The sequence below is a fragment of the Protomyctophum parallelum genome (assembly GCF_964188405.1).
Source record: "Protomyctophum parallelum genome assembly, chromosome: 17".
In the NCBI taxonomy this organism is placed as follows: Eukaryota; Metazoa; Chordata; class Actinopteri; order Myctophiformes; family Myctophidae; genus Protomyctophum; species Protomyctophum parallelum.
The window spans coordinates 13,515,106-13,530,039 of record NC_139719.1 but is presented as its reverse complement, the minus strand read 5'-3'; the positions used below and the strand labels follow the sequence as shown (position 1 = coordinate 13,530,039).

General features: G+C 40.7%; 1 protein-coding gene across 6 annotated transcripts in view; it reads left to right on the top strand.

Moving 5' to 3' along the window:
* Window positions 1-2,624: 2,624 nt before the first annotated feature.
* Window positions 2,625-14,934, top strand: part of LOC310874293 (calcium-activated potassium channel subunit alpha-1a-like) — a 130,673-nt gene continuing 118,363 nt past the window's right edge. For all 6 annotated transcript variants that reach the window (XM_083787038.1, XM_083787040.1, XM_083787039.1 and 3 more), the window contains exon 1: window positions 2,625-3,664. In XM_083787038.1, the coding sequence (XP_083643164.1) occupies window positions 3,428-3,664 (237 nt within the window). In that variant the 5' untranslated portion in view covers window positions 2,625-3,427. The remainder of the gene's footprint in view (window positions 3,665-14,934) is intronic.

Genomic DNA, 14,934 nt, shown 5'->3' with positions numbered 1-14,934 from the left:
CCAAATGCATATTAATCTGGGTGTCGTTGAATTGGACATAGTCATACTATCTGATGATGAGAACCTAACGGTAAGTGACCGCACTGGCTGGTAGGCCTACAACCCCGGTTGAAACCATTGCAATATAGGCTATATGAGAGTCAGCAAACCGTTAACATTTGGGTACCTTATATTTGAACCGGTCCAGTTGGCTAAATTTGTACAATATCAAAGTTAAATTAACAGGAGTAGAGCAACTTGTTAATTGTTCGGTCCGCAGTACAATTTAAAAACGACTCCCATGTCCCATTATTACAATTCACCGTGTAATTGTATGCATTTAGAAACGGACGGTTTTCAAAATTTCATTTATCAAGTATACATTTCAAATGGGCGAAAAATACACGGACCAGTATCCACAGGCACAGTGCAAGTGCAAACTTACTAACTAGTCAAAATAATCAATCCTAAACAAACGACATTGAAAGAAAACAATGCTACACATTAACTATTTCAAATCAGGGCCTAAACCTAAACAAACCGACCGTCTGTCTAAACTACCCGTTCTCTAATTTTTTTTTACATAATTACAAGTTTACAGTACATATATTATTAAATGTTAACATACCATCTCCATTGCCTCAGGTAACGTTGTACGTTGATCTTGAAGAAGTAGTAGTCTCTTGAAGAAGCTAACTGTCTGTCTGTGGTTGTGACTCAACAAACGTCCGCTCAGTTAGAAGGTCAGTCAGTGAGTGAAGAAAATGAAGACAGTTTGATATTACATTAACGTGATCTCAGACACCTGCCGTCCGGTTGGCTGTTTTGAATATGAACTCGCGTTGCCATTGGATAAGCGACGCTCTCGACGCTCGGCCCCGCTCTGATTGGTCAGTCAAATCAGAAACCGACATTTCGCGAGAACGTACGAGACCGGACGAGAGGGAGAACAGACATACAAGCTCACAGTGCGTCACACCTGCAGCCCGTTGTGGGTTTGCAGATCTGCGGTTGTCGTAGCATGCTAGGCTACCGCTAGCTAATATTGTATTCATAGGAGACCCTTTCCAAGGGTGCGCTCGTTTTACCGTATAGTTTCCCCCCGCCGAATACTGTTAGTAGGGGGCTATGACGTTTTTTTTTTTTTAATGCGACACACTATTATTTCCCCATAATGCACAGAGTGGTACTGTTCAACTGATGGCAGACGTCAAACACAGCTGAGACGACTGAACCGAACTTAGAGAAGATAATTATTAGCCGTAGGATTAAAAATCTGTCTGTCCATTTTGGAACGTGGGCTAGCCGTGCAGCAGCAGCTCCCTATAGACCACACCATCTACGGAATTCATACCAATTGGAAGAAAAACAAATGGACCAAACAAGTCAAGATCTACCAGCAAGAGGCGTGTGTGTGTGTGTGTGTGTGTGCGTGTGTCTGTGCGTGCGTGCGTGTGTGTGTGTGTGTAATCCACGCGCACGCACGGGCCGGCGCACGCAAGTGTGTGACACAGACACATGACTAGCAATAGCACATATTTAATAGCTGTCATTTACTTGAGTTGAAGAATGCGTAATTTTGTCACATCTTCACGTTGATCCAAGCCGGATCAACATCCAAGTGGTCAGATGGCTGGACCCGACACAAACACTGTCAAGATGTTCAAATCTGCCCTGATCCAAATATGGTTGGGAAACATGAACTGTCTCAATCATGACAGTTTGAACAATGGAGATGATGACACACAACTTTTTTACTTTAGGCCCTACTTAAAAATACAATGAGGTGTGAATCATCAGTGAGATCAGTAGTGTAGTGGTTGTTTGAAAATCTATTGTATGCACGAGTGCAGAAAGCATTAATTAAATGGAACCAAACAACAAAGAAAACCAAGCAGACGATGTTCCCGTGTATTAAGGAAAAGGGATGGATTGAATGAGGAAACTATTCTATGATCCATATACACTGTGTCCACCAGGGGGAGTAAATCCCCACTGTAGTTGTGACTTTTCATAGTTCTTGTCCTACTGCCTGGCCCTACTCTATATACTCCTACCCGACTTTTCAAATTCATGTTTTTATTATATATTTACCGTTATTAGGCTTTAGCCTACTTCATGTACAATATTGAATCAGGTTTTGATTACGCGGTGAATAGCTACGTTCTTTCCAGGTGCAACGAACATTAAATGGCAATTTGCTAAATAGATCAACAGGTTTTGAAACCTGACCCGTGCATCCATCGCCTCATAGGGGTTTTATTTACTTCATGTTTTCCAGGAATAGGCCTGTACAAATAATTGTATGCCATAATTTACAAAATGGAAAGGCTGATCTGCTCTAGGAATTATTAGGTATAAACTGAAGTGTATAGGCCTACCGTCCTATACCGCCGGACGGTACCCTATATATATAGCATTAAAGACAATGGAACGCCCAGCCAGTGTATATAAATCATGAAACGGATCAACACCCGGCTGTCGGGATCCGTCTGTGATATTTGTTGATGGCTCCACCCCCACCGGCCGCTACCTGTAAATCTGCGATCAGAGCCATCTTCTTCAATCCAAACACAGCTGACAGTCAGACAGCCGCGATCAGATCAGCGCTGTAGTAGTAGTAGTAGGATGAGGAGGACCACGAAACTATAGTGTTGAAATAAATAAAAGAACGGACGGGATCATCAGGGGTGGGTGTGTGTGAGCCTTACATGAAAGATACGGGGAGCGCCAGGAGGCTCGTATTATTCCAGGAGTAGGAGTAGGAGGAGGAGTATATTCAACAGCTAGTGCGCTTTGTGGACGGGCACAATAAGTAACGGACCTCATCATGACAGCTGCGCTCTTTCAACAAGGTGCAGCACCGTGAGAGAGAAGATCTAACCATCGATTCATTGGCGTCAGCCGTCAGGGGGAGAGAGAGAGAGGCTGATGACAGCGGTTAAAGGCTAAAGCTCTTCTTTGGACATGATAATAATAATAATCAACGTCATTTGCCTTCCATCATCAACATACTATCTTCCACTGCAACAACAAACCAACCGGGACCGTCGATAACCATCGTTAACGCAGCGCGCAAGAAGAGTTTACAACCTTATGTGATTTCTTTTTTTCTTTACGCACTTCCTATAACTACGACGCGCATAATTTTGGACATGAAGAAGCATCGTAAGGCACGCTGACAGACAGCCGAGATCCCCCTTTTTTTAAAGGAGAAGTTTGGATACATTGTCAGTCGACAACCGATCAATTTTATTTATTTATTGATAAAGAAAGAGAGGGATGAGTAAAACGCCGACGATGGGAAGGTGGCTGACACAATATGGCTGAGCCGCTTGGCATGAGGGGGCGCTGGAAGGAAAAAGCTCCCCAAAGCTCCTCAATGCTGCTAGTTCTCACTGTCTGGGCAGCGTCGTTGACACAGTTAGACTAGCACACAACAACAACAATGCAGAGAAACAGAGATAAATTCAACCCGGACTCGTCTGTCCACATGTCCAAGATGAATGTCATCAAGATCCCCTTATCGCCAGATGTGCCCTGTGACAGCAATGGCCAGCGCATGTGGTGGGCATTCCTCGCCTCGTCCATGGTCACTTTCTTCGGGGGCCTCTTCATCATCCTCCTGTGGAGAACTCTCAAGTACCTGTGGACCGTGTGCTGCCACTGTAACGGCAAAAAGAAGGTATGTTTTCATCACGTATAGTAGCTGGCTACTGTATGAAACACATTCATAACCTCACTCAGGCTAATGCATTTTAAAGCTGCATATCTATTTATGGCGACATTACTAATGTGCATATTCGAATTAGGTGTGGTTGTGGGTGGGTTTGTGAAATATGTGAAAAACATAACCTGAAAAAATAGGCCTATCTCTAAATAAGCATGAACTAAACGTTGTGCATGTTTTTTTTTATGATGGGACTATAGTTTACTGTACAGTCATGTAGCTAATTATACAATCAATCTGCAATTCTGAATGCAGGTACTTTTGCTCCTGAACTGTAGTAGCCTAACTTATTATATTGCAGTATATAAATTGATAAGAGTTTGAGAGTGGTCTGCCATATAGCTGCAAATAATGCAGATCATGACACCTGTTGTGTTAGTTCCATATTTATCTGGTTCATCTAAAATTACTTGAGCTCGCCCTGCATGCTGTGGCTGACTATAGAGGGTACTAGCCTAAATCTTCTAGGCCTCTATTAATTAGATATACCCGCTAGCATTAGTTACATCAGCCTATTATTATGAACTCACCAAATTCCATGAACACGTTGTTGTGTTCTTTAATATATTCTTCTTGAATTTTTACTTGTCCATAAGATATCAGTAGCACTAATCATATGTAGGCCAAATCAACTTTTCAGATACACTTGTTGATGTCTTGCAGTACCATAAGCACTATACGCCTGAAAATTAGGAAAGTTGGCATTTGGCCCACCTGTTGTTTTTCATAGGTGTCACTAAACCCTTGTAGCTTGACATTACATTTTAATGTTGTAACTTCACTTGATGTACTCTATCATAATGAGGATTTAGTATTTCCCCCTTGTGCCTGAAACAATAGGCTAGTACTAATGACCCGCTGAACTTTAGTATTGTTTGTCAGGCTTCCAATGTCAGAAATAGTCTTTTTGCCAGTCAGAGGCTGTGGGCATACACACCAAGCCCTGCAGCTGCTGCTAGCTGCTGCTGCGTCAACAACGAGTCAAACATTGTTGGACGTCTCAGGGACATTGTTTTGCCAACAGGGTGCTGCATCTACACTTAGTCCTGCAACAAACAGTCAAAAAGTGCTTTAGTTTTCGAGATACCCCTACCGGAGTTAGGACCAAACACAACATAGTTTTTCCTCATCTCTAAGGCCTCCCATACATGAAATGGATTCTTGTATAAAAATATTTTACTGCAAAAGTGGTGAAATTGTTATTTAAAGTTATACACCTCAAACTAAAAATAAAGCCTGTCCGTCTGGTGGTTGAGGCACTTAAAGGCATGTAGATTCACAATGGAAGCTCTGAGAGGTTCAAAACTTGGCATACTTGAAGCCAGAACATACCTCTACATTCTAGAAAAGACTGAATGTCAATATCTGAATGTCAATATGAGATATAGTCATTTGAACACATACTTACAGTAGGCGGAATTGTACATCTATGTAGATGTCTTCTCTACTTTGTAGTGACTCTGGAATGGATTGTCATAGCAACACATATGATGGCTTGTAGGAAAGGTGAGGTTCTACTGAATCCAGCAATACCAATTGTGTAAATGTAGCTTGCATAATCGTGGAGTTATGCCACAAAACGTATATGGTGTCCCAAACGGGGGGAAATAAAACTAATGAAATCTACAGTATCACATTAGTTTTATTTTTACTTCACTTATCAAGGGTGGGAAAACATAAACAAATCACTTGAGTAGAAGTCCCTAAAATGTATGAAATGTCTCAAACTTGAGAAATGAGAAATTGTGAAGAAATAGATGCCGCTTCAATAGAGAAATATGCAAACCTACAGTGGAACTACTAACTATTATTGTTGCAGCACATGCCCTGGATGTTAAATAATAATAATATAATATCTCAAACTTATATAGCGCTTTTCTGAGTACCCAAAGACGCTTTACATGGGGGGGGGGGGGGGGGGTTTACAGAGGTAACAACAAATTAAAAACAACTTTAATAGAAAAAGGACATTAAAAGACCGTGAAAAGGGAAGGCAATTTTGAAGAGGTGGGTTTTGAGGGTGGATTTGAAGGTTTGAAGGGTAGGGGCATCTCTGAGTGCCTTAGGGAGGGCATTCCACAGGGTTGGGGCAGCAAAGGCGAAAGCCTGTTCCCTCATCAAGCTCAAATCTCAATATTATCCTCATAAATATAAATAATCAAGTTATTAATTTCTGTTATTTGAGTTATTTGGTTACAGTCAATTTATACTACAGTATTTGGCTCCACCTATGTGCATCTTATGTGATCTTATAATGTGAAGTGTATCGGAAATCGGGGCCGATCATGACATTTTTAAATGATCAGATCAGGAGCACAAAAATGTGATTGGGACATCCCTAGTATCAATATGATATCCATATCATGATATTAGACTGTATATTGTCCGTGATTTGGGATATTATACTATTGTGATATTGGAGGAGTTGCATAAAAATATAATTTTCAGATGGGGAAAAATCGGTATCGGCAGATACTCAAAATTAAAATGATCTTACTAAATGTTGCTCAACAGAGAGATGATGATGTTCATAAAACCGTGGCTCTATATACAGACAATATGCTGCAGTAATGAGCAAGTTGCAAATGTTGAGTGAGAGCATGCCTGCACCAGTCTCATCAAGAAGACTGAATAGGGTTGATACAAGATTGTTTAACATACAAAGATATTTTTAATTTGTGTGAAGACCAGTACAAGACCAGAACATCTGACAGCCATTATGGCTGGTACTGGTATGTGTACCAGAGACTTAAGGTCCTTCATGCAGCATCAGAAAGGTTGATGAAGTTGTACATCATCTGCTCCTCTCGTACCCAGATCTGTTTGTGTATGATGACAAATATACAATATACAGTATAATACCGGTAATATGCCGAGGCGGCAGTGCCTCAGGGATAGAGTGGCCAATAGAGCGGCTGGATGGAGAACCGTGAGGTTCGCAAGACAAAATTCAGTGTGAACTAACAATATACCGGTAGTACTATATCATACCATATTCTCAGTTCGATCAAGGGCTCCCCCAGAGTTAGACTCTGAACCCCTAATTGATCCCGATGTGCAGGTCGGTGTCTTGTATGGTTTCCTCTGCCATCGGTGTGTGACTGAATGTGTGAATGTAATGCACAATCTATGTAAAGTGCTTTGGATAAAATCTCTATATACTGTAAATGCACCAATTTCCATTTACGGTATATAAACTCCTTGACTGTTATGATGACATACAGAAGACACTGACTCTGAGGAAGAAGATGATATTGTCTAAATACAAACCCTGGAAACATACAGCATTATAATTTGTAGAACATGGAAAGTCTGATGTTGCATGCTCTAAAAGTGTGCCCATGGGAAATGGGCACAATGAGAGAGCAAATCTCCAAGAAAATCCAGAACTACTACATAGACCTGCAGATATATCGATGAAGAAAACCATGGACCAGTGTCTTCAGTATGTCATAACTCTTATTTATTGAAAGATGTTAACTACTTCAGTGAGATTAATAAAACCTTTGACATAGATACTGGTCTGCTGTTCTAATTCTTTGTTTTATAGCTGCTATATTTCGTTTAGATATTTAGTGTTTTAGGTAGCATTTATGATATTTGTCATCATATGCAAAGAGATCTGGGTACGAGAGCAGCCGATGTACAACTTCATCAATCTTTCTGATGCTGCATGTGAAGGCCCTGTCTCTGGTACTCTGACCAGTGACCATGTGAAGGCCCTGTCTCTGGTACTCTGACCAGTGACCATGTGAAGGCCCTGTCTCTGGTACTCTGACCAGTGACCATGTGAAGGCCCTGTCTCTGGTACTCTGACCAGTGACCATGTGAAGGCCCTGTCTCTGGTACTCTGACCAGTGACCATGTGAAGGCGCTGTCTCTGGTACTCTGACCAGTAGTCCTGGTTTTGTCTATGAACTGATTGCACAAGACCGCAATGACTTTTTTGTGCTATCTCTTTTGGACTGATTGTATGACTGTACTCTGTTGCTGTTTTTACATTTATGTCTAATAAACTATTAAATCCATCAATCAATCAATCAATCAATTGTGCTGGCCTTCCCACAAATGAAACAATATATTTGTATGTTAAACAGTGTTGTATCCTATTCAACAATGTTGTACCCTATTCAGTCTTCTTGACGAGACTGCATGCTCTCACTCTGGTCTTACTGGAGTAGTTTTCTCAACATGATACAGTATATGATGAGGAGAGGAGAGTATTGAATTTGGGTTTGCCAGGGTTTTATGAACATCATCTCTCTGTTGAACAACAGTTAGTATGTGTTGAAGGTCTTCTGCCGTGGGCTTTATACATTATGGGTCTTGTTTCGTGCTTTTTTCCAACTGTTTAGCAAAGATGATGCAAAGATTTGGATCCAATATTCCATTTTGGTAAAATTTTAAAGACACACTTCAGAATTTGTACAGTATCTATGTTGTGCATTACGCGCACTATTTTTAGGCTATAGTATATGTGCAGTAACCATATTACAAGTGATACTAATTAAGTCTATTTTCCATTCTGGTGAAACAGTGTCAGGGCAGGGTTCTGCTATTGTCAGTGTAGACTGGACAGGCAGTAGGCTCTGTTACACTAAAGAGAACTAAATGCTAGGTCACTCTCCACTCCAGTCAGCTAAATAGCTACTTTATTTGACAAGGTTCATCTCATCTTTTCACATTAGAAAATATGTGAAATTATTTTACCAGTCATTTTATGAAGAAAGCCACATACTGTAGGCAATAAGATGCAGGTGGAGCCACATACTGTAGTATAACTTGACTGTAACCAAATAACTCAAATAACAGAAATTAATAACTTGATTATCTATATTTAGGAGGATAATATTGAGATTTGAGCTTGATCCAGGTCATGTGCTGCAACATAATAATAGTTAGTAGTTCCAATCTAGGCTTGCATATTTCTCTATTGAAGCGGCATCTATTTGTTCACAATTTCTCATTTCTCAAGTTTGAGACATTTCATACATTTTAGGGACTTCTACTCAAGTGATTTGTTTGTTTTCCCACCCTTGATAAGTGAAGTAAAAATAAAACTAATGTGATACTGTAGATTTCATTAGTTTTATTTCCCCCCGTTTGGGACACCATATACGTTTTGTGGCATATCTCCACGATTATGCAAGCTACATTTACACAATTGGTATTGCTGGATTCAGTAGAACCTCACCTTTCCTACAAGCCATCATATGTGTTGCTATGACAATCCATTCCAGAGTCACTACAAAGTAGAGAAGACATCTACATAGATGTACAATTCCGCCTACTGTAAGTATGTGTTCAAATGACTATATCTCATATTGACATTCAGATATTGATATTCAGTCTTTTCTAGAATGTAGAGGTATGTTCTGGCTTCAAGTATGCCAAGTTTTGAACCTCTCAGAGCTTCCATTGTGAATCTACATGCCTTTAAGTGCCTCAACCACCAGACGGACAGGCTTTATTTTTAGTTTGAAGTGTATAACTTTAAATAACAATTTCACCACTTTTGCAGTAAAATATTTTTATACAAGAATCCATTTCATGTATGGGAGGCCTTAGAGATGAGGAAAAACTATGTTGTGTTTGGTCCTAACTCCGGTAGGGTATGCCGACTTCTGGGGGCCATTGTCGCAGTACTAACTAGCATTGTGTAGCGGTCAACGCTCATGCCATAATCATAACCCTAAACTTAAGGTAGTGTGACGAGTGGATGTAATCTCACTGCTGCACCACTTATGTACTTTCTACACCGAAGAAAATCCTGTGTTTTTATCAGCATAACTCAGAGTTTACTCAGAGTCAGAGTAAAGCTTAAGAACATAGGATGACAGATCATATAAATCCATGTGGAAAAACGATACCGATATCTATTATATCGATAACGATATATTAGATCTGCTCCATATTGGAAATTGGTGTTCGAAGAGCTGAATACCACTCACACCAACATTTCAAGAACACATCCAGTAATAAGGACCATAGCCTATAACGTGTTGTGACGTTAGGAATGGAAGAAGTCCACCCTGGTCTACTAACACAAGCTCCATACTGTATTAACAAATCCTAGGAAATGTACAGTACTATGCAAAACATTTACAATGTACAATTGTACATTTATATGCCAATATTATGAAAGGTACAGTCAATACACTACACCTAGGAACTTCCTCCACTCAAGACGTCATGATTTTTCATACCTTTTCAGCAGTTGTGGGGCCCTTTTTCTATTTTTTCTTCTCAACATTTTGGAGCAGCCAATATTTTTTTATATATAATCCTCCCACTGCTTGCCACTCTTGTACCCTGATTCAGTTTCCAGTAAGGAGCCCCCACCGGGAGGATGTAACACCCCCCATTTCCCACTGACAGCGCAACTCCCATGCGTTTCATGTGTCCGTGTAGCTCAGTTGGTAGAGCTCTCACCTTTGGACCAGAAGGTCATGGGTTAGAACCTGGTCACTGCCAACTCAGCATTTGTTTAAATTGTGCATAGTTCCCAAACGAATAGTACTGCCCGCGTGTTACCGGCTGATTCCGACAAATCGAAAATAAGCCACTCCCGACCTACTAAGGCACTGAAGAGACACTTCAGGCTTTTGGCAATTATAGTTTGTTTATTTTATCTTTGTACTGTAAAGTGTCCTTGGGCTTTTGAAAGGCGCTTTGATTATGTTTGTTTCTGGTTTGAGCATTCACATGATGAACTCTGATTAAAAATAAAACAAGGTTTTATCCTTGTTGTATCCTTCCTCCTACATAGAAGGACAAAGAATGTCTCTGGCCTGATAATGATGCTTGAGATAGGCCCAGAGTTTCATCTGAACCTACATGCATTGAGCATTCATCTCAGGCAGACAAGCAAGGTAGGAGGGTGATGGCATAGGGCTGCGTCACGGATAAGGCTCTGACCTTCGAAGAGAGAGAGAGAGAGAACGAGAGATGTCTCTCATATTAGACTGTGCTTCCTGTAGCCTTGTTTTTACAAGGTTCTGTCAGCTTACTGAAAAAAGAAGAATAAACCCACACACTCATCTGCTCCAATATAATTTATTGATGACTTCTGATGTCACTTTCCTGTGCGTATTAGTTACTGTCAACTTGTGTACTATATTTGCTCTAAATGGATACTAGCGGATAGCCAACAAATCATTGATCAAGGATCTACAAGGAGGATACGTATTTTATTCATAAATGAGTTGCAAGTCAAACTTAAGTCTGGAACTTAAAATGTTTCACATATTGGTGGTAATTATGGAATTGCATGTCCGCCATCTCATCAGACTGTGGTGTGGTCACGCATTTGTCATGTTTTTTGTTTCCTCAACGTTTTTGTCATTACCACGGGAAGATGGTGATTTTCACCAACCTGTTGTGTTCCTCGTGTGGCCAGACAGAGTGTGCTTCTGTACTAATCTTATACTCGCATCACATCAAACCTTACCCTCCATGCTTTGTCTTCCCTAGTCGTTGTTTGTATTTTGGCAGCCAACAATAACACCCCCTCAGAACGTCAGAAATGCAGTGTCGGGCTCATACACTATAATATAGACCATATGAACCATATTTTTTGTTGTTGTTGCTAAGCAACTAGCTAAAGCAAAGTATTTTCATTATTGAAGAGGAAGAAAAAAAAACAACATCTCCACTCATCATGCAATTGTCTCGGCTCTTGGGCTGTGTTGTAGGAACACCCAGTCTGCGCATGGCATTATCATCCCAAACATAGTGCTTTGAGTGCATTGTTCATAGATGGAAGCTGATAATCTGCTTCCTGCCCCTTGCTGTATTCCGTCTCTGCTGGTTAGCCGCTATAGGGCCTGCAGCAGCTCTGTGGGAAGCTCGCTGCCATAACCCACACTGTGCTCTTCCATCATCTCCAGGCCTGAGATTGATCCTCCATAGGTAGTAGTGTAGTGGCTATACCCATATGTCTGTGCCGTCCCAGTCCGATGCCAATCGATGGGAGGTGAAATATTTAGAAGATGGTGATGAATGACAGCCATTATCTGTCTGGGAAAGGGAAACAGTGTTTGTTGTAAATCAATAGCGGTCTGCCGACATGTGGAAGGCAGTTACTCAAGTACTGTGCTTGAGTACAAATGTGAGGGAAGTTTTACTTTACGGGGTTTTTGTTTCAATTGACTTATACTTACTTCTCCGCTACATGCATTTCCAGATTATTTGAATACTTTAGTTACTTCGTACATTTTTGAGTGGTGCAACCACTCCCTTACAGAGCTGGGTGGGGGCCTGGGTCTGAGCACGAAAACAGCATGGCACAAACAAACACACACACGCACATATTAACTGTATATATGATTATTTTGGGTGTGCCAGTACAGTACAGTGACAGTACAGTATAGTAGAGGGACCCCCACACGGTAACTCTGTCATTTCTCAACCGTTTCGGACGTGGGGCGGCTCGCCGGATTTTGCCCCCTGGGCGCGTTCCTGGGGTCTGGAACTTCCGGGGTCCGCCCAGATACCCCCACACGGAGTTGCACCACACACTTATTATGTTTACCAAACATACATTAACCACTATCCCTATTTACTTTGGCTATTTGCAGATCTGCAAGCTCACAACGTAGCAACACGTTGTAAGCTTGTAGATCGGCAATTTTCAAAATATTTTGTATACATTTTTAACACACTTGAACACAAAATGTTGAAATGGGACATTTTGCAGGTCCCTTGGTGTGATCCATGGTCAGGCAATGCCCTCTTGATTGTTTATTGTATTACTACACATTATGATACGGTTGATGATGCTGCGTTTGGTCGTGTAAATAATGTAAACTATTTTCACATTTTAATTAGATTTTTCCTTTTTTTCCCCCTTTATTTTTATTTTTATTTGTTTATCTTATCTATCTTAATTGTCTATCCATGAATACGTACTCTGCTGTTGTTGTTTGTATTGTAGGTTTTCTGTTTTATGTGTTTGTAAAAAATCTAAAATAAAGTACTGATCATAAAAAAAAGAAATGGGACATTCTGCATAACGAGTACTTTTACTTTTGGTACATATAGAGTATTTGTATGTCTGCAATGCAGTATTGATACTTTTACTTGCAGTAAGTACAATATTTCAGTACTTATTCCGCCACTGATGGAAAGACCATATTTTCAATCATAGGGCTGTGACACAGCCCTGCTGTAGCTGACTTATGGTAATGTGTATAGTGTATACTGTACATATATAAAATGTACATTAGGGTTGCGATTTAAATGACCATGAAAGAGTGAAAAAGATAGATGACAGTGGATCAGGAAGTAGAGTGGCTGTCTTGGAATCGGAAGGATCCCGCCTCCTTCTTGCTGGTTGTTGAAGTGTCCTTGAGCAAGACACTTAATCCCTGTAACTGCTTCCTATGAGCAAGTTGGTGCCTTGCGTGGTTTCCTCCACTGTCGGTGTCTGAATGAATGGGTGAATGAATGTGACACACATTTTGAAGCGCTCTGGAGAAACGCTGACTGAACACAACCAATAATGTTTGCAAGTAGTTTCATAAGTTGCAAGGAGTTGCATTGCGAATCATTGGATGCGGTTTTGGTAACACATCTGATCCATTTTCACATCATGGTTTGTGACCTTACAGTTTAGCACCTTTTCTGTCCCCAGCTTGATGTCGGATTACTGTCTTTTTATTATTATTATTGTTGTAAACTTTATTTCTTTTTCGTTCATAATTTTTTCATTACATTACATTACATGTAAGCAAGTAAACACACAAAACACACAAACATATACGACCCCCCCCCCCCCCCTCCCCCCTAGGCTAAAACAAAAAACGTGGTGGGACAAAGCAGTGGACAATCATCGATCAAAAAAATAAATAAAAAATAGTCAAGACAGGGACATAGTCGAGCACAGTCGGACACAGTACAGATTACAGTTCACTGAAATGAAAAGTCTTCAACAAACTCCACAAAGGCACTCCAAGCTAGGACAAAGTTTTTTGGGGCTCTGTCTACTTTATATCTGAGTTTTTCCAGTGGCAGGAATGATAGAACTTCTTTCAGCCATTGTTGAAAGGAAGGCGCCTTATCGGACTTCCAATTAAGGGGGATTAGTCTACGGGCTAATAGGGTACTGTCAATTATTTTGTTATAAGGGTGGATTGGTTGTTTTGTTGTTAAATGCCCAAATTGGGAGCCAGTCAGTAAGGATGAATTGTCTACTGAATATATCAGGGAGACTCCTGGATCTTCATGGGAAATGTGGAAAAAGACCAAAGACAAGCACAAAATAAAGCTCAATGTGCTGGATTATTTGCAGTAAAGTTTCATCCCATGTCAAGTATATGTCCCATCTCAGTAAACATGCCAGACCACCAATATGGTCCTGTAATACTTAAATAATAACTTGCTAGTCAACAACCTTTTAGCGAGTAAGATGTCCACCAGTGATACTACAGTAGCTCTGTTACATTCGTTCACGAACACCATTGAATCCATTCATGGATATATTGTCCATCACCAGCAGGTGAGCCTTTCATTAATAACACACCATGCCTATTAGTAGAATCTAATTTTAGCATGTGATTCCACGGGTCATGCGGGACTCCCGATCCCGACAGCCTTCACTGCATGTCTTCCCCCCATCTCTCTCCTGTCAGCCTACTGTCTGTCCCTCTATAAAAATACATTTTAAAAGGCAAAAAGCTGAAAAGATATCCTTAAAATAAAATTATATATAGCCTACATTTCAGTTTGTTTCCGCTGTTATTGTGAAAATATCATATGCATGTTTGTTATTCAAGATATTATAGGCCAACTGTGACCGAGACCTAGATATGGCCGGGTCTGGTCGGGGATAGTGCCGAGGAGGGGGGGACAGAAATCTCTCTCCTTGAGCGCAAGTGTGGAACCGGCAGTCGGTGGCAGATCCTGATATAGTATCCGAGGTCTGCTGCTGCTATCTGGGTCCGTCTTAGCTTAATCCGTCTGTAACTTGCGTAGGCATTAATATTTATGTGTGTTGGGATGTCAGGGGTGATGTCACCCTGACGTCCCGGTTGTGATGTCAGAGAGGCACTCCGTTCCTTCGTAACACCAATTGTTGTTGGTGTGTATACTTTGAGATGATATGAGATTTAATTTGTCAATGTACAGTACAGCGAAAGGTATTTTTGCATCTCAACAGAGTTTTAAAAGTTAATGACAGTTTAAGCACGCTCGGCTCCAGGATGAAATGATTGACGTTGAGGGGG